The sequence below is a fragment of the Coenobita brevimanus genome, chromosome 5, assembly GCF_032717465.1.
Source record: "Coenobita brevimanus isolate Jiangsu-jjx chromosome 5, ASM3271746v2, whole genome shotgun sequence".
Classification (NCBI taxonomy): domain Eukaryota; kingdom Metazoa; phylum Arthropoda; class Malacostraca; order Decapoda; family Coenobitidae; genus Coenobita; species Coenobita brevimanus.
In genome coordinates this window covers 5,461,660-5,481,659 of record NC_136958.1, presented here as the reverse complement: position 1 = coordinate 5,481,659, position 20,000 = coordinate 5,461,660, and the positions used below count along the sequence as shown (strand labels likewise).

The 20,000-nt window shown below is 44.3% G+C and overlaps 1 protein-coding gene across 1 annotated transcript in view; it reads left to right on the top strand.

Annotated features, from left to right (window-relative positions):
* The window catches only part of LOC145397609 (putative neural-cadherin 2), a 108,274-nt gene that overhangs the window by 26,961 nt on the left and 61,313 nt on the right, over nt 1-20,000 (top strand). Inside the window, exon 2 of the mRNA XM_080270653.1 lies at nt 14,746-14,865. Within this exon, the coding sequence (XP_080126779.1) occupies nt 14,746-14,865 (120 nt within the window). The remainder of the gene's footprint in view (nt 1-14,745; nt 14,866-20,000) is intronic.

Genomic DNA, 20,000 nt, shown 5'->3' with positions numbered 1-20,000 from the left:
TTCAATTCTCTTACTCCTCTGTTCCTCAGCCTCTCTCTCTCTCTCTCTCTCTCTCTCTCTCTCTCTCTCTCTCTCTCTCTCACACACACACACACACACACACACATTATTTCTCATATTTTTCAATATTCCTACCCTCCTTGCTTCCTGTCCCCCCCACCCTCTCTCTCTTCTCTCTCTCTCTCTCTCTCTCTCTCAGGCCCAGAATTAAGAGAACCCAACAAAAACACTTCCTGATTACCTTTGCATAAAAACAAACACACAATTTTTCAACAAATAATTTTCTAGCGCAAGACTCTCCGTTTGCGCTGGGTGGTGTGTGTTTGGGGATGATGTGTGAAATTTTATGTTGCTCTCTCTCTCTCTCTCTCTCTCTCTCTCTCTCTCTCTCTCTCTCTCCACACATCTTTTCTTGGTATTTTTCTGTTTCCTTTCGTTTAATTAGCCTTTTTTATTACCTTCTTTGATCATGCAGCTTTCCTTGACTTCGATTCTCCTTTTCGTTTCTTCCTTCCTTCCTGTCTTCCTCCCTTTCTTTCTTTCTTTCTTCCGTCCTTCCTTCCTTCTTTCACCTCCGTCTTCATATCAGTCCTTCTTCTCCTCCTTTTTCTCCTCCCTCCTTCTCTCATGTCTCTGCTTCTTTCTTCGCCTTTCCCTTCCTCTCCTCTCTTTCCCCCTATTCTCTGCCTTCATTTTCCCTCTCCTCTGCTCTTTGTTCTCCCTCTCCTCGTATCCTCCTCTCCGCCTCTCTCACTTACCATTCCTCTTCACTCTTCTCTTCCTCACCACTTCTCTCCCCCTCACCACTCCTCCCCTTCTCTCTCTAGTCTCCATTTCCTTTCACCCCTCCTCCCTCGCTTCAACTCTCCCCTGTCTCTCTCTCCCGTCCTTCCTTCCCTCTCTGTTCCACCCTCCCCTCCGTCTCTATTTCCCCCTTCTCTCCCTCTCTCTCTTCCCCTCTCTCCTCTCCTCTCTCCTCCCCTCTCTCATCCTCTCTTCCCCTCCCTCCTCACCAACTGTGTTCTGTAATATTCTTCCGTGCTGTTTCAGAGACGAGATGTTTCACTAATCATACTTTTCGAATCCAAAATATTTCGAATCCAAAATATTTCGAATCCAAATATTTTCGAGTTCAAATATTTATCGAGTCCATATATTTCGAGTTCAAAATATTTCAAGTTCAAAATATTTCGAGTTCAAGTATTTCGAGTCCAAATATTTTCGAGTCCAAATATTTTCGAGTTCAAATATTTTCGAATCCAAATATTTTCGAGTCCAAATATTTTCGAGTCCAAATATTTTCGAGTCAAAAATATTTCGAGTCCAGATATTTCGAATTCAAGTATTTTCGAATCCAAAATATTTCGAGTCCAAATATTTTTCACAAGGACCAGAAATAAATTAGAGATAGATAAATATAGATATAAAGATAGACTGCCAGAGACCCCACGCACAAATAAAGCCAAGCCAGGTTAAGCCATGATTTTCTTTCTTTCTTTCTTTATTTTCTTTCTTTATTTATTTTCTTTCTTTTTTTTTTCCTTCGTCCTCCCCAGCTCTGAAGATTTGGAATGCAGGCCACGAGTGCACTAATGTACGCAAGCCAACATGAGAGAGAGAGAGAGAGAGAGAGAGAGAGAGAGAGAGAGAGAGAGAGAGAGAGAGAGAGAGAGACGATGGATGGATGGAGCTAAAGGGAGGGAGCGAGAGAGGTAGAGTGAAGGAGAGAGGGACAGAGAGGGGGAGGGAGTGGGTGGGAGAATGAGGAAGGGAGAGGGAGAGAGAGAAGGGGAGGGAGAGAGACAGAAAGAAGGGGTGAGAGACAGAGAGACGGGAGAGGAGGGAGCGGGTGGAAGAAAGAGAGAGGAGGGGAGGAAGGGAGAGAGAAATTGAGGGAGAAACTGTCTGCATGCAGTCCATGAATGCACTAATGTAAACAAGGCTGCATTAAGAGAGAGAGAGAGAGAGAGAGAGAGAGAGAGAGAGAGAATCTGAATGCAGTCCATGAATGCACCAAGGTAAATAAGGCTGCATTAAGAGAGAGAGAGAGAGAGAGAAAGAAAGAGAGAGAGAGAGAGAGAGAGAGAGCAAGAGGCGGTCTGGATTTCTTCATATTTTTAGGAGCTCTCTCTTAATTCAATCTCCATTCACTTCTGTCTCTATTACTCTCTTTCTTTCACACACTTTTATTCTCCTCTCTCTCTTTACTCTCTTTATTTTCTCTCTTGATGTCTCCATGTCCTCTTTGTACCTTTACCTTCTTACTTTCTTTCTTCATCCTTTGCTCTCTCTCTTTCTTTTTTTCATTTTCTCTGAGATTTTTCGTCGTCACTCCTTTTCACTTTATTTTTTACACCTTTGAGGGAGGTAGATCGAAGGGGGTAATGTTTTTGTCGGCTTTGTGTGTGTGTGTGTGTGTGTGTGTGTGTGTGTGTGTGTGTGTGTGTGTGTGTGTGTGTGAGAGAGAGAGAGAGAGAGAGAGAGAGAGAGAGAGAGAGAGATTTGTGTTTGTGTGTATGTATGTATATATGTGTGTGTATATTAAGTAAAATATCTTAAGCAGTTTTGATCCGATTTTAACCAAACTTGGTGGATGAGTTGAGGGTCAGTCTTTTTTTTTTTTTTAATGTATAGATCAGTAGGTTAAGATTCAGGTCATATTAAACATTCTCTCTCTCTCTCTCTCTCTCTCTCTCTCTCTCTCTCTCTCTCTCTCTCTCTCTCTCTCTCTCTCTCTCTCTCTCCCCCTCCCGTACGATCTAGCCTTTAAATTCTCGTTATCATAAATACTTCTTCGAAAGCAGAGAGAGAGAGAGAGAGAGAGAGAGAGAAAATGACATACAGCCGTAGGAGACAGACAATCCCTGAAATGTGACTGAATAATACAGATGGAGTTTATTTCTGGTATGAGAGAGAGAGAGAGAGAGAGAGAGAGAGAGAGAGAGAGAGAGAGAGAGAGAGAGAGAGAGAGAGAGAGAGAGAGAGAGAAATCAGTCCCTTAATCAGCGTATTTAAGTCTTGTTCTGTGTATATTGAGCTGATTCAGTTTCTTCATTACCTCATTAATCTTATTTGTATTACAGGTATTTATTTTAAAGAATTTACTTTGTGAGGTTCTTAGAAGGGAATCAAACATACGCATATACATACACATACACAGACAGTCATACATATATACACACACACACGTACACATACACAAACATTCTCACACATATACATACACTCACGTACACATATATACACCTACACAAACATACACATACCATACTGTATTTGTGGTACACATGCACTCATAGACATACACACACATACACAAACACACAAACATGCTCACACACACACACACACACACACACACACACACACACACACACACACACTGTATATACACATGCACAAACATACTCACACACACATACACTTATACATACACACACACAAACTTACTCACATTCATAAACAAACACACAGATATACAAACACAAACACACACAAACATATGCTCACTCACACATACTGTATACGCATAAATACATACATTTCAATACATTCACATTCATACTCACACTCATTCACACACGCCCACACATGCCTCTGCATATGTACACACACACACACACACACACACACACACACACACACACACACACACAGACGCACATAGAATATAAGTATTTTCTGGCCTTAATTAAGTTACTAATTCAAATTCTTGGAAGGAAAACATACGAAGGTTCTCGTTCCACACACACACACACACACACACACACACACACACACACACACACACACACACACACACACACACACACACACACACAGAGAGAGAGAGAGAGAGAGAGAGAGAGAGAGAGAGAGAGAGAGAGAATCATGAAAGGGAATGAAAGAAAATAAATGGAAAAATAAAATGAATAACAAGAGTGAGAAACAAAAAGAAAGAAAAAAAGGAAGAAAGAAAGGGATGAGAGAAAATTAAAGAGAGAGAGAGAGAGAGAGAGAGTAAAGGAAGGAGAGAGTGAAGATGGAAAGAGAGAGAAAAAGAGACTAAGGGAATGAAAGGAATAGATAGCAATAGATGAAAAGAAAAAAGAAGAAAGAAAAGAAATATTTAATTGTTTTGGTGAAAGGGAGAGAGAGGAAAAGAATGAGGTCTGGCGGTGCAGGGAAGAGGAAAAAGGAGGAGGAGGAGGAGGAGGAGGAGGAGGAAGAGGAGAGAGGGGGGGGGAAATGTGGAGGAGGACGAGGAAGAAGAAGAGGTTGAGAGGAAGAGGAGGGAGAGAAGAGATGATGATGATGAGGAGGAGGAGGAGGGGAAGGAGGAGGTAGGGATGGGGAAAATGATGATGATGATGATGATGATGATGAGGAGGAGGAGGAGGAGGAAGAGAAAGATATAGAAATAAGGAGGTGGAGGAGGAGAATGAGCTGTAAATGGAGAGAGAGAGAGAGAGAGAGAGAGAGAGAGAGAGAGAGAGAGAGAGAGAGAGAGAGAATCCTGAAGACATTTGGAGACAGCGCACTTGAGAGATTGCATTGTTGTGTCTGTATATCTATCTGTCTATCTATCTATCAGTCTACCTGTGTGTCTATCTATCTATCTATCAGTATATTGGTATTTATTTATCCATTCATCCATCCATTTATATATTTATCTTTTTGTCTGTCTATCTATCCATCCATCTATCTATTTGTCTATCTATCTATCTATCTGTCTATCCATATAACCATCTACCTATCTATCTGTCTACCTACCTACCTATCTATCTATCTACCTATCTATCTGTCTATCTATCTATCAATCTGTCTGTCTTTCTGTCTACATGTCGAGCCATCTGTGTCTGCCTGTCTACAAATCTATGCATCTGTCTGTCTATCTATTTATCTATCTATCTTCCTATCTACTTATCATTGTATCCACACACACACACACACACACACACACACACACACACACACACACACTCAGACGAAGGCTTGAGGTTGAGAGAGAGAGAGAGAGAGAGAGAGAGAGAGAGGAAGGGGGGGGGAGAAAGAGGGATGAAAAGAGATATAAAAAGATGGAAGGGAAGAGAACAGAACTTGAAGGAAAGGAAGGAAGAATGGAAGGAAGGAAAGAAAGGAAGGGAAGGACTAGAGAGAGGGAAGGAGAGAAGGAAAGAGAGAAGAAAAGAGAGTAAAGGAGAGAAGAGAAGGAAAAACTGATATGAGGGACTGAAGGTGCAAGGAAAATAACTAAGTAGGGAGGGAGAGGGGGAGAGGAAGGAAGGAAGGGAGGGAGGAGGGAAGGAAGGAAGGAAGGAAGGAAGGGAGGGAGGAGGGAGGGAGTGAAGGAAGGAAGGAAGGAAGGAAGGAAGGAAGGGAGGGAGGGAGGGAGGGAGGGAGAGAAGGAAGGAATGAAGGAAGGAAGGAGGGAAGGAAGGAAAAAGGAAGGAAGAAGGGAAAATAGGAAGGAAATAAAAGCACTGAGGGGGAAGAGGATGAGAGAGAAGAGTAAGAAAGGGAAGGAAGGAAGATGAAAGTAAGAAAAAGAAAGGAAGGAAGGAGGGAAGGAAAGTGGAAGAGAAGGAGAGAGAGTATGAAAGAAGGAAGGAGGAAAGAAGGGAGTGAAGGAGAGGTAAGGAGGGAAGGAGAAGAGGATGAGAGAGGAGAAGAGTGCAAGTTGAGTGGATTGAAGATGAGGGTGTGAGTGGATGAAAGAGGGGATGAGGAGGGAGAGAAGAGGGGTGGAAGTGGAGGGATGGAGGGAGGGAGTGAGGGAAGAGGGTGTTAGTGGAGGGAAGAAGAAACGAGGAGGGAGAGAAGGGAAGTACAAGAGAAAGGAAGGAAGGAGGAGGAAAAAAAGATGAAGGATTGAGAAGATAAAAGTGGAGGAAAGGGAGATGAGGAAGGAGAGAAGAGGGGTAGGAATGGAAGGAAAGGAAGTAGAGAAAAGAGGGAAGAGAAAGTGGAAGGAGGGAATGATGGAGAGAGGAAGAAAGAAAAACAATGAGAGGAGAGTTGGAAGTGAGGAAAAGAGGAAGGGAGGGAAACACATAATAAGCAAGTAAAGGAGAGAGAGAGAGAGAGAGAGAGAGAGAGAGAGAGAGAGAGAGAGAGAGAGAGAGAGAGAGAGTATTAATGAATCAAAGGAAAGGAGAGGAGGAAAAAGAGGAAGATCATAAATAAAAATAAAAAAGATCCATAGCAGGACACTATAAAATAAAATTCTTCAATACATACATTTCTACATCCACATATATGAACTTAAAATGCTCTGGGAAAATAAAATATCGAGATTAATTTTCGTGTTTTCCAAATAAATCATTTTTGGAAAGGCGTTAGAATATTTGCACAGATGTAATTTAGTTAGATTATTATTATTATTATTATTATTATTATTATTATTATTATTAAGTGGTATAAAATGATATTGCATGTATATTGTATAGTGTAGTCGTATTAAGCTGCTCTATGGGGTTTGGGGTTAAGTGCATTGAGAGAGAGAAAGAGAGAGAGAGAGAGAGAGAGAGAGAGAGAGAGAGGTGGGGGGGGGGGCAGCATAGAGCCCGTGGGAGCAAAGCACTTCTTGTATAATTTATGAACAAACCGAGGGGGTCACGGTTCAGGGAAAGTTGAGAGAGAGAGAGAGAGAGAGAGAGAGAGAGAGAGAGATGGGATGGGAAGGGAGAGAGGGGAAGGCGGGAGGATATAGGTATGGGAAGGGGAAGGAGAGAGGGGAGAGAAAGGAGAGGGAAGGAGGGAGGGAGGGAAGGAGGGAGGGTAGGGGTATCGGAGTGAAGGGAGAGAGAGAGAGGGAAAATGGAGGAAACGGAGGAAAAAACGAACGAAGAGGATAAAAGCCAGGGAGAGAAAGATGGGTTTGGTCTGGTTGAAGAGGTGGGGGAGAGGGGTGTCGGAGGGAGGGAAGGAGGGGAGGAGAGGAGGGGAGGAAGGGAAGGGGAAGAGGAAAGAAAGGAAGGAATAGAGAGACGTAAGAGAGGGAAGAAGGGAAGGGGAGAGGAGGAGAAGGGAAAGAAGGAAGGAATGAAGAGAGGAGAGGAATGGAAGAAGGGAAGGGGAGGAGGAAAGGAGGACTAGAATGGAGGGAGGAGAGAGGGGGGCGAAGCGAAGGAATGGAGAGAGAGGAGGGGTTATGGAGAGGAAGGGGTGACTGAGGGAGGGGAGGGCTTGGGGGAGGGAGAAGGGAGAAGGGAAGGGGAGAAGAGGTGAAGGAGGGGAAAATGTCAATAAGGTGAAGTGAGGGAGGGAAAATGAGGGAGAGAGAATGTGAAGAATGTGAGGAAGAGAGGAGGGAAGAGGGAGGAGGAGGAGGAGGAGGAGGAAGAGGAAGGAAAGAGGGGAGGAAGGGGAGGAAGGAGGTTGTGGGGAGTTGGAAAGGAGGGATTGGGTGACTTGGTGGCATTGTCGGTCTTGCACTGGGTTTACGTTCGAGGGTTGGTGTGGTGTGGGTTCGAGGGATGGGATCTCACCATAACACCCTCTACCATCACTATCTTTGTCACCATCTTCTGCCTCTCCTTCCCTCCTTCACCATATCACTGCCTACCATCACCATCTTTGTCACCGTCTGTGCCTGTCCTTCCCCTCTTCACCATATCACTGTCTCCCATCACCATCTTTGTCACCATCTTCTGGCTCTCCTTCCTTTCTTCACCATAACACTCTATCATCACCATCCTTGTCACCATCTTCTGCCTCTCCTTCCTTTCTTCACCATATCACTGTTTGCTGTCATCATTTTCTGTTCCTCCATCTTTGCCTTCCGTTTTTCTGTCCTCCTCTTCCATACCTCTTATCTTTTCTCTTCTACATCTATCTGTGCCCTGTATCTATCCAGCCTTCCTTCACCATCACTATCTCGATCTCTGTCAACAATTTCTCTGTCACTCTCTTTGCCTCGTGTCTTTCCTTCCCTCGTCCTAAGACTTCTCTATTTCTTCTGGTGAGAGGTGGGGGAGGAGGAGGGGGTAGGTGAGGAAGAGGACAGAGGAAGAGTGGAAGAGATTAGTGAATGCAAAAGGAGTGCAAATGAATACAAAGGAGAGGAAAGAGTAGGTGAGGAAGAGAACAGAGGGAGAGTGGAAGAGATTAGTGAATGCAAGAGGGGTACAAATGAATACAAAGGAGAGGAAAGAGTAGGTGAGGAAGAGGACAATGGAAGAGGTGAGACAATTCAAAGTACAACTGAATACAAATGCATGGAAAGAACAGGTGAGGAAGGGCGTAAGGGAAGAGTGGAAGAGGTGAGTGAATTCAACGGAGGTCAAAGGAATCCAAGTACAAGCAGACAGCAACAGATCCATTTATTCCTTCAAGACATAAGAAATACTAAGACTGTGGTATCTGTATTATGAGTAAGAGAGAGAGAGAGAGAGAGAGAGAGAGAGAGAGAGAGAGAGAGAGATGAGGAAAAAGGCCTTCCCCCAGTCAGAAATTTGAGAGGAGGGAAATGAAAAGTAAGGAAGAAAAGATGAAGGAAAGAAGGAGGGATAAATGGTAGGAGAATGAAGGAAGGACGAAAATGAAATGAAGGTAGTAGGGAAGGAAGGAAAGATGAAGGAAAGAAGGAAAATGATAGGAAAATGAAGGTAGGAGGCTAATTAAATGAAGAAAAAAGGAAAGAAGTAAAGATGAAAGAAAGAAGAAGGAAGAAATGGTAGGAAAGTGAAGGAAGGATGATAAGTAAACGAAAAAAATAGGGAAGGAAGAGAAGATGAATCGAAGAAGGAAAAATGGAAGGAAAATGAAGGAAGGGAGAAGATTAAATGAAGGAAGGGAGCAAAGAAGAGAGAAGGAAGGAAGGAGGGCAAAAGAGAATGATAAAAATGAAGAAATAAGGAAGGAGAGAAAAAATAAAGATAGAGAAAGGAAGAAAAGGAAGCCAAAGGGAAAAAGGAGAAAGTAAGGAGACAATCGGTGACAGGAGAAAAATGAGAGAGAGAGAGAGAGAGAGAGAGAGAGAGAGAGAGAGAGAGAGACGAGATAAAAGGGAAAGGAAGAGAAAAATGAGACTAATGAGGAAGGAGTGAAAAAAAGAGGAAGGGCGAGAGAAAGAGAGGGGGAGAGAAAGAAAGAGTAAAGAGAATCCGCAATGAATGAGGTTACCGGGCAAGAGAGAGAGAGAGAGAGAGAGAGAGAGAGAGAGAGAGAGAGAGAGAGGGAGAGCCGGAAAGGGAGGGAAGTTAGGAAGGAGAGGGACTTTGGGAGAAAATTCTGAAAGGGAGGAGACAGATGCCGGAAGAGGAGGGGAGAGAAGAGGGAAGAGAGGGAGGAGGAGGAGGAGGAGGAGGAGGAGAGATGGAGGAAAGAGGGAAGGGGAGGAGAGAGAGAAAGGGAATAAGAAAGAAGAGGGAAGGAGGGGAGAGGAAAGAAAAGGGGAAAAGATTGCAGAGTGAGAGAGAGAGAGAGAGAGAGAGAGAGAGAGATACATAGAATACACATACTTTACGATCTTTTGCAAGTGGTCTTTCATTAATATTAATATGGCTTACTTCTTAAAACACACACACACACACACACACACACACACACACACACACACACACACACAGGAAAGGAAGTGCTAGGACAAATGAGTGAGTGTGGGATGCAATGAGGTGTGTCGGGAAGGAAGAGGAAGAAGTAGATAAAGAAGAGGAAAAAGAGGAAGGATAATAACAATAATAATAATCTATCTATCTATCTATATACCTAGGCTGCTTCCCCCAAGGAAAGGGAGGTAGCCGAGACAGGACGACACACTCCCCATTTACTCATCCATTCAAACACATTCATTCGCATCTTAGCCCCAAAGGGGAGAACGGATAGATCCTCACCGCACCACACCGCACAAGGGTCAACTGCGCAACGCAATCAGTGACATCCGCATAATACTAATACTACTACTACTACTAATAATAATAATAATAATAACCTTAAAAAGAAGAACGAGAAGATATGTAAGAGAGAGGTAGAGGAGAAGAAGGAAGTGAAGGCAGAGAAGAAAAGAGATAAAGAATTACGTATAGAGAATTATCGAGTTACACAGATATACAGACTACACAGAGCAAGAACATTAAATTTCATCTTTTTTTATACTGAAAAAAAAGTGTGTTTATATATTTAAATGTTTGGATAAGCAAGGTAAAAAATTTCGCTGTTGTAGAGAAAGTGCGATATTAGTTTCTCAGTATGTTGTTAATATTGAAGGTTATTTGGTGAGATAGAGTTTTGTGATAGATGAAGATAGGTAAGTAGGTAGCTAGGTAGGAAGAGAGAGAGAGAAAGAGAGAGAGAGATGAATTGATGGAAGGATGGATAGGTATGCACAGATCTCTACATGGATAAATAGATAGATAGAATGATAGATAGATAGATAGATAGATAGACAGACAGACAGACAGAATATCGAGACAAACTGAAGAGAAAATTGACAGTAAACTGAGACAGAACGAGCAGAGAATTTAAGAGAGAGAGAGAGAGAGAGAGAGAGAGAGAGAGAGAGAGAGAGAGAGAGAGAGAGAGAAATGAGGCAGACCCCACAAGGAAATCAGAGGGCGGTCTTGAGGGAAATGCATCTCTCTGCTTCGCTAATATTAAGAGAGAGAGAGAGAGAGAGAGAGAGAGAGAGACAGGACTGAAAGGAACTGCAAAAGGACTGAAAACAAACATCTCGGTGAAAAACCTCCCTCCCCAACTCTGTCTGTCTGTCTGTCTGTCTGTCTCTCTCTCTCTCTCTCTCTCTCTCTCTGTCTCTCTCTCTCTCTCGACGATTTTCTTTTAGCTCGAAAGGTCAAAAGCAAAGACACAATACGTAAAAAAATGGAAAGGGGAAAGAATGAGAAAGAGGGATAAAGAAATGGACAGAAAAAGAAGAATGAAAGAGGAGAGGCACAGAAGAATAGAGAAAAAGAGGAAGGGGAAGAAGAGAGGATACGACGCACAGAAAGAAGAGGAGGAGAAGGAAGACAGGGAGAGGAGAGGCACAGAAAAAATACAAGGAAAGAGAAAGAAGGAAAAGGAAACAAAGAAAAGGTTCATAGAAAGGGGAAGCGAATAACGAGAGGCACACAGGAGAGAGAGAGAGAGAGAGAGAGAAGAAGAAGAAGAAGGATGAAGAGGAGGAGAGGCAGAAGGAAACAGAGAAAAGTGAGAGGAAGAAAAAGTAAGAAATTGCTCAGAAAAAGAAGAAAGAGAAAAGGAAAGATGAGGAACAAAGATGCAGAGAGAGAGGAGGAAGATGAAAAGTAGAGACACAGGAGACACAAAGAAAAAAAGAGGAAAATGAGAGGAAAGACGCACAAACGAGGTAGAGAAAAAGAGAAAGAGAGCAAGAAATGAGGGTAAAAGAGAAGAGAGCAAAAGGAGGGAAAGAGAGAAAGGCAGGAAGGTGGGTGAGAGAACCTGGTTGAGAATGGACGACGAAGAGCGACGAAAAAGGTGGAGAAAAATGAGACAAGATGCGGTGAGACAGAAAATGGAGTCTTTTTTTTTCTTTTTTTCTTTTTTTGGGGGAATGCGACACGAGAGAGGAGTCGAGAGTGAGGGCGAAAACAAACTTGATAAAGAGGAAATGCTGACAGAATGAAGAATGAGAGAGAGAGAGAGAGAGAGAGAGAGAGGTAGCAAAGAACTAAATGCAGCGCCGGATAATTTTCCTTGTCCTCCTCCTTTTTCTTCTTTATTTTCTTGCTCTTCCTTCTTCTTCTTCTTCTTCTTCTTCTTCTTCGAGAGAGAGAGAGAGAGAAATAATAAGCGCCAAATTATCTTTAAAACTGCATTACGTGTACAGCATCCGAAGCTCCGAGATACGAAGCGCGATTCGAGGCAGCTTCATTAGTGTTGATTAGTTCAGGTGGATCCCATTACGCTCTGACGCTGCCTCAAGACGGTCTGGTGCTAGGTTCTTAGGCTGGTCCATGTTTACGGTCCACAGCAAGAATTTTCGCGGTCCAAAGGAAGAATTTTAGCGGTCCACAGCAAAAATTTTTAGGGTTCACAGGATTTTTGACGGTCCACAGTAAGAATATAGTGGTCCACAGTGACAGTTTTACAGGTCCACAGTAAGAATTTTAGTGGTCCACAGCAAGCATTTTCGCGGTCCATAGCAATAATTTTAGCGGTCCACTGCAAGAAATTTAGCGGTCCACTGCAAGAATTTTAGCGGTCCACAGCAAGGATTTTAGTGGTCCACAGCAGACTGAAAGGGTGAAATAGCTAAAAAAGTGGAAAACGATTGGTATAGCCTTCAGTAACTCTCCAGAATCAGAAGAGTGTGTGTGTGTGTGTGTGTGTGTGTGTGTGTGTGTGTGTGTGTGTGTGTGTGTGTGTGTGTGTGTGTGTGTGTGTGTATTTCCCTCAGCCTATGACCTCCAGTCCCTTTAACGCCGTGTGTGAAGGCATCTGGAAATGCATGGATCTTGAAGTTGGCTCTGTTACTGGGCAGGTGTCTTCCTCAGTCTGTATTTCCCTCTGCCTATGACCTCCAGTCTTTTAAACGCTGTGTGTGAAGGCATCTGGAAATGAATGAATCTTGAAATTGTCTCTTGTTATGTTTAATTCGTTTTCCTGGATAATAACAACTTTCTGCAGGTTTTAAGTCATTGTTTTTTTCTCTTATAAAAAAAATCTATAATCCGACACGTACGCTATAGCCTCTCTTGCCATATATATAAACGGACACGTACGGTATAGTCTCTCTTGCCCTTAATCCGTCATCAGAACCCCGCGTTATTGTCAGTCTTGCTTTATGTGGAGAAGAAAAAAGTGACAAATTGACTAGGTGGGTCCCGTGTATTGTCAGGGAGGCGTGATTGATGGGAGGGGGGAGAACTGGGGACGTGTTGCTCTTTATTAGTGTGTGTGTGAACGAGAGAAAAGTCATTTGGAGGTACATTTCTCTCTCTCTCTCTCTCTCTCTCTCTCTCTCTCTCTCTCTCTCTCTCTCTCCATTTACTCTCTTACCTTCGCAGATTTTCCCGACATGCGGTGGACAGACAGAAGTGCGTCGCCTCCTCAGCTGGGATTCGCGTTTATACAAAGTTGTTCACGAAATTTCCAAGGCTTGTAGCGGAACCAAAAACTGCCTTGTTGCTGAGTTTTTCCCTTCTCTCGTTCAGAACCATCCTCACGTTCCCTTACCATGGCATCTCCCCTCTCCTCTCCCCCTCTCCCCTCTCTCCTTCCCCTCCTCTCCCCTCTCCCCCAGGAACCAGCACCCCAACTCTCTGGAAGTTTCGTGTCGGTATTCTGCAGAGTTGTGAGTTATTGTGACTTTCTTCTGGCCTCCGGGAGCTTGTGAGAGGCTGGCTTGTGAGTCCTCAGGGGCGGGTTTGTCTTATGTTGGCCAGCTTGGGTGGATCTGTGTGTGTGTGTGTGTGTGTGTGTGTGTGTGTGTGTGTGTGTGTGTGTGTGTGTGTGTGTGTGTGTGTGTGTGTGTGTGCAAATGACTGTACGTGGCATTACTGGGACTGCTGAACCAGAGAATGCGTGGGAAATGATGCCTCAAGTTCTAATTAATGACAGTGTTTATTATATCTATCTGTCTACCTATCTATCTGTGTTTGTCTGTGTATCTAATCTATCTGTCTGTCCATCCAGTATATCTATCTGTCTCTGTCCCCATCTCTGTCTTCCTCTCTGTCTATGAAGAAAGAAAGAAAGAACACGCTACCCTCATACATAGCACGATCCACTTTCCTTCCCTGTACCACTCTGCACTGCACGTCCTTGCACATTTACCCATCACCTCTATCACTGCACCCAGGTACTTAAAACACCTTCACCAATTCCAATCAAAATAAATCGCTTAGGAAAAGGTGTTAGGGAGCTAAATCGACGACAATACGAACCCTGCTCTCTCACCAACCATCACATTGCTAAGACCTCGTTCGGTTTTTGACAGATTTGAGACGGGGTACAGAAACTTTTGCCAGCGACTGTACAGAGACGAATACGTAAAAGAAAAATCGAAACCATCTGAAACAGCCATTAAAAGAGACAGGTTTTTCATTGTGTTTCGCTGGTTGTAAAATTTCTTCAACCTCGGTCAAGTGTCGCTTTGGGGTGTCTGACTGCCTTGCTGACGGGGGTATTGGTGACGAAGTTAGGTGAGAGAGAGAGAGAGAGAGAGAGAGAGAGAGAGAGAGAGAGAGAGAGAGAGAGTGTGTGTGTGTGTGTGTGTGTGTGTGTGTGTGTGTGTCTGCCTGTTCATTTGTGTTTTTGTTTATACGTTCCTGTGTTGCCATTCAGTTGTGTGAGCGTTTGTGACAGTATGTTCTTCCTTTATCATGTGTGTGTGTGTGTGTGTGTGTGTGTGTGTGTAGGCTTAACGTACGTGCATCCGGCGTCATGCTTCCGTGCGTACGTGCTTGAGGGTAAAAGACTTATAAAAGTCCCTTTCTCGAAGTGTGATGAAATTTGGTGGAGGTTTAGAAGCCTCAGGAAGTCTGGCTCATTGCAATCCAAGTTCGACAGGGCAGGATCAGGGTCAAGGAGAGAGAGAGAGAGAGAGATGGCTCATTGCAATCCAAGTTCGACAGGGCAGGATCAGGGTCAAGGAGAGAGAGAGAGAGAGAGAGAGAGAGAGAGAGAGAGAGAAAGAGAGAGAGTTAATTTACCTGTTAAGTCAACCCTCTAATGGTCAACGCAGCTCTACTAATAATACCCTAATTAACACCATGTATTGAAATCCAGGTGAGAGCGAGTCATAGGAGCCTGAGAGTGTTAATACTGTGGCCTTAATTCTTCTTTTTCTTCCCCCTGCAGTGACCCGACTCGTGGGGCGTGACCCCGTAGAGTTTAGCGCTCCGAGGTACGAAGTGAGTGCCGCCGAAGATGCAGCGCCGGGCCCACTGATCACACTCAATGCCACGGCGTCCCAGGGAGGTAGGTGAGAGAGAGAGAGAGAGAGAGAGAGAGAGAGAGAGAGAATCTGTTTTTAACCCTGTGCACATTTCCAGCTGTGGGCTTTTATATTTCCATGTGTGTGTGTGTGTAATTTAATCAGTTCGATGCATTAATTCTTTATAATATCAAACAGAAGGAACCAGAGAGAGAGAGAGAGAGAGAGAGAGAGAGAGAGAGAGAGAGAATTTTCTTTCTTGATCCTTCTCTCCCAGATTTAGACCGGAAAATAAGCAATGATGATGATGATGATGATGATGATTGATGATGATAATGATGATGATGATGATGATGATAATGATAAGGAGGAAGAAGGGAATTCATCTTTAATAAATCACAGCTTCCGTTTCACAAGATAACTAAAAAAATATAAATATATGTCGCTTTGCCCCGCTATATGTTTCACTGCTAAACAAACCTACACAGAAGCTGATGTATAAACTGCCATTAAAACTGTCAGACGGCCCAGAATAAACTGCACATTGAAAGTTACTGCGCAATAATCACAAATTTACCGATAGTGACGTATTTACTCACGTTTCACAAATAGATTCACAGTTAGAGGGTTTTTTTTCACATATCACGGCTGTCTTTCACTGCCCCACATCCCTACACACATATCGACTCCTTTCTCACTGTCAGAGCTGAGTACAGATCCACAGTAATTTCTTCCTCACGTCACTGCTGTCTTTTCACTGCCTCACGACCCTACACACAAATCAATTCTCTTTTCCACTGTCAGAACTAAAATGTGTGTGTGTGTGTGTGTGTGTGTGTGTGTGTGTGAGAGAGAGAGAGAGAGAGAGAGAGAGAGAGAGATGTTCTTTTTCTCACAAATCACTTCTCTCTCTGACGGCCACATAACCCTACACACAAACTTATTCTTTTTTTCACTGTCAGAGCTTAATGTTAATCTACAGCACCTGATTTATTCTCATCCGCTGCACTGCTCTTCACTGCCAGTTAATCCAAAATACGAGTTATTCTTTTTCACTGTAGGTGCTAAATGCATATCCGTAATTACTCACTCACTCACTCTCTCTCTCTCTCTCTCTCTCTCTCTCTCACACACACACACACACACACACACACACACACACACACCCATTCATACCTCTTTATTCTCTCCCTAAGTAACGTAAACACTGATAGCAACTTGACTATCCAAAATCACAGTTGCTTTTCCACTACAAAAAGAAAAACTCTAGGGACAAAAAGTACCCCATTTCACTGACAAAGCCGCATTTAAGTGTACAGTGTGTGTGACGTTTTTCTCTCGCCCATCACCCAGTCTTTCACTCCTCTGTTCTTTTATCACTTAGTCTTCATCCGTCCTGTCCCTGATGCTGTTACAGTTCATGCAAGCTTTATTTTTTACCGTCAGCTTTCATCGTTGCTCCCCCCACCACAGTGACTGGTGTGGGGTAGGGGGAGGAAAGGGGAAGGGGAAGAGGGGATGAGAGGAAAGGGGGTGAGAAGAGGAAAGGGATGGATGGGGATGGGATGGAGAGAGGGGATGAGAGGGAAGGGAAATGCATGGAAGAGGGAGAAAAGGAGAGGAGAAGGAGGGATGCTAATGAGAAGGAGAGAGGGGTTGAGAGGAAAGGAGGGGAGAAGAGGAGAGGAGAGGGATGGGGAGGAAGAGAGGGACATATAAATAGATAGATAGATAGTTAGATAGATAGATAGATGAGGAGAAGGAGGGATGCAAATCAGAAGGAGAGAGGGGTTGAGAAGAAAGGAGGAAGATGAGAGGAGAGGAAAGGGATGGATGAGGATGGGGAGGAAGAGAGGGACATATAGATAGATAGCTATCCATTCGTAAATTGATCCACTGATGACCACAGCACCCCCCCTAATTAGTGTTAATGATCCACCCATCACCATATCGACGTAATTACCCCACTAATGACTGGGGTGATCCGTTTATTGGCTCTCTTCCTACATTTTCATATTACTCTCAGTTCCTCTCTTTCTTCTCTCTCTTTTTCTCTCTTTCTGGATCTTTACGTTTCAGAAATAATGTAGTGTATCTCTCTCTCTCTCTCTCTCTCTCTCTCTCTCCCTCCTTCCATTTATCTTTTTTTTTTTTATTGTTTCGTTATGTTATCTGAATTCTCTTCCCTCCCTGTGTTCCTCATTCCCTCCCTTCCATTTCCCCCCTTCTCTCCTCTCCCCCCTTCCTGATCGTTCTGTTTCCCTATAACCCTCCCTTTTCTCCCTTCTCCCCCTCTTTCCTTCCCTCCCTCTCATTCCCTCCTTCCCCTCTTTCTTTCCCTTCCTCTCTTTCCTTCCTTCTCTCCTTCTTTCTCTTCCTCCCTCCCCCCCTTTCGTATTTCTCTCCCTTTCCCTTCTCTCCCGTTTCCTTCTTTCTCTCCCCCTTTCCCCCCCTCTTTTCCTTCCCTCCCTTGTCCCTCCTTCTCTCTCCCTTCCTTCTGCTCTTCTTTCCCTTCCTCCCTTCCCTCCTTCCCTTTCATCCCTCACCCGTCCTTCCTTCTCCCTTCCTTCTGCTCTTCATTCCCTTCCTCCCTTCCCTCCTTCCCTCTCCCTTCCTTCTGCCCTTCTTTCCCTCCCTTCCTTCCCTCTCCCTTCCTTCTGCTCTTCTCTCCTTCCCTCTCTTCCCTCCCTCTCTCCCTCACTCCATCCATCCATCTGTCACGCAAGGCAGATGAACCTTCCATTTTCTACGCTTGCAAAAAACGCGAAAAATCGAAAAAAATGAAATAAATAAAAACTTGGACAGTGAACAATAGACAAGAGACGCTCAACGCTTTCGCCAAATTTGATTCGCGATTTTTTTACATAGTTTTCGTTTCCTTTTTCACTATATTGGCGATTTTTTGGCGAGGAGCGGTGAATGACTGACAGAGGGAGGGTGTGAGAGTGGCAGTGATGGAGAGAGTGTGTGAGAGAGGGTGAGAAAGAGAGGAAAAGAGAGGACGAGGGTGGAAAAGTGGGATGGGATGATGATTGCGTTTGTGTTGTGTATAAATGTGTTTTGTTACTGACAGTGGAGAGACATACACGTGGAAGGGAGTCAGTGATCAGTGAAAGATAAAGCACACACACACACACACACACACACACACACACACACACACACACACACACACACACACACACACACACACACACACATTAAACCTAAGAGCTCTGAAGCAAAATAATTCTAACACAGGTATTTACACACACACACACACACACACACACACACACACACACACATTAAACCTAAGAGCTCTGAAGCAAAATAATTCTAACACAGGTATTTACACACACACACACACACACACACACACACACACACACACACATAAAAATTTCTGAGACGAGTGACCTTTTATCAGTCTAATCAGAAAATCGTTCGGTATCCTTAACTATTTCCAGGTTGCGACTTATTTTATTTACCCTTTCTGATTTGAAGCGCATTTTTGTTATTGATGTCAAAGCTTCGACTCTACAAAGGAATGACTGACGAAGGAATTTCTCTCTCTCTCTCTCTCTCTCTCTCTCTCTCTCTCTCTGTCTCGGGCACGGGGGTCCCTGGGGGCTCCTTCCTCCCAAAACGCGAGAAGTCCCGAGAAAGCGCGAGATCCCCCAAAACGCGAGAAGCTACGAGAAAATGCGAGATCCTCCAAACACTCCATCTCTTCTGTAACTTTTGCTGTAAGACTGACGTGTTTTTTTATTTCTCGTAGGATCATTTATTTTCCCGAAATTTAATGGAAAAATAATGTTAATTTAAAGGCTTCATACGCTTGTGTTTGTTTATGTGTTTTTTTTTAGAGAGAAAGGTGGGTTTGAGTGTGTGTGTGTGTGTGTGTGTGTGTGTGTGTGTGTGTGTGTGTGTGTGTTGTGTTTAAGTGCTTATGTTTCAGTAATTGTGTGTGTGTGTGTGTGTGTGTGTGTGTGTGTGTGTGTGTGTGTGTGTGTGTGTGTGGTGAGCTTAATACCTTGCAGGGAAGTGAAGTGTGGCATTGTTTGGTGTGTGATGTGTTGGTAATTGCATTCATTGATTAGAGGAAGTGTTTAGGTTTCTCTCTCTCTCTCTCTCTCTCTCTCTCTCTCTCTCTCTCTCTCTCTCTCTCTCTCTCTCTCTCTCTCTCTCTAAGTCCAGATAAAGTGCTTTTGTAGATACCCTTCCTAAGCTGGTCTGGTGTTCTCCTCTGCCACTCAACAATTAGCTCTTTTTACCTCACAGGAAATTACCCAGACTGCCATGGGGGGGGAAGGGAGGGGGAAGAGATGAGGGGGAGAGGGTGGGCGAGAGGGAGGAGGGGAGGGAAGGTACAGGGAGAAAGAAGAGGGGGAAGGAAAGGAGAAGGAAAGAAGGGAGGGGGGAAAGGGGGAGGAAAGGGAGAGGCAGGGTGGGCGTGAGGGACATAAAGAGGGAGGAGGGGAGGAAAGGTACAAGGAGAGAGAAGAGGGGGAAGGAAAGGAGAAGGAAAGAAGGGAGGGGGGGGAAAGAAGGAAGAGGAAGGGAGGGGGAAGAGAGTGGGGGGGACAGAGGGACATAAAGAGGGAGGAGGGGAGGGAAGGTACAGGGAGAGAGAGGAGGGGGAAGGAAGGGATAAGAGAAAGAATGAAGGGAGGGGGGGGAAGAAGGAAGAGAGGGAGAAGCAGGATGGGAGGGATGAAGGAAGCGACATGGGGGAGGAGAAAGAGGGGATGGAGAAAAGGAATGAGGAAGGGGGAGAGGAGGGAAGAAGGAAGGGACGAGGAAGGGGGGAATAAAGGAAAGGACAGGAGGAAGTGAGGAGGACACTTAAGGAGGTGGAGAAGAAGGAGGAGGGGAAGAAGGAAATGAGGATGGTGAAGAAAGAAGGGAAGGAATTGTGAAGGGAGGCCAGGGTACAGGAAGGAGTGAGGATGGAATATGAGGAGAGGGGGAGGAGAATGGGATGGAGGGTGGAGAAGGTGAGGAAGGTGAAACAAGACGAAGAAGAGGAAGAAGGGAAAACAAGACGAAGAAGGGGAAGGGAAAACAAGACGAAGAAGGGGAAGGGAAAAGAGCATAAGGGACGAGAAGGGGAAGAAGAACAAGCAAAGGATGAGGGAGAAGAGAAGGACGGACAAAGGGAAGGAGGACAAGAGGAGGAGGATGGAGAAGGCGATGG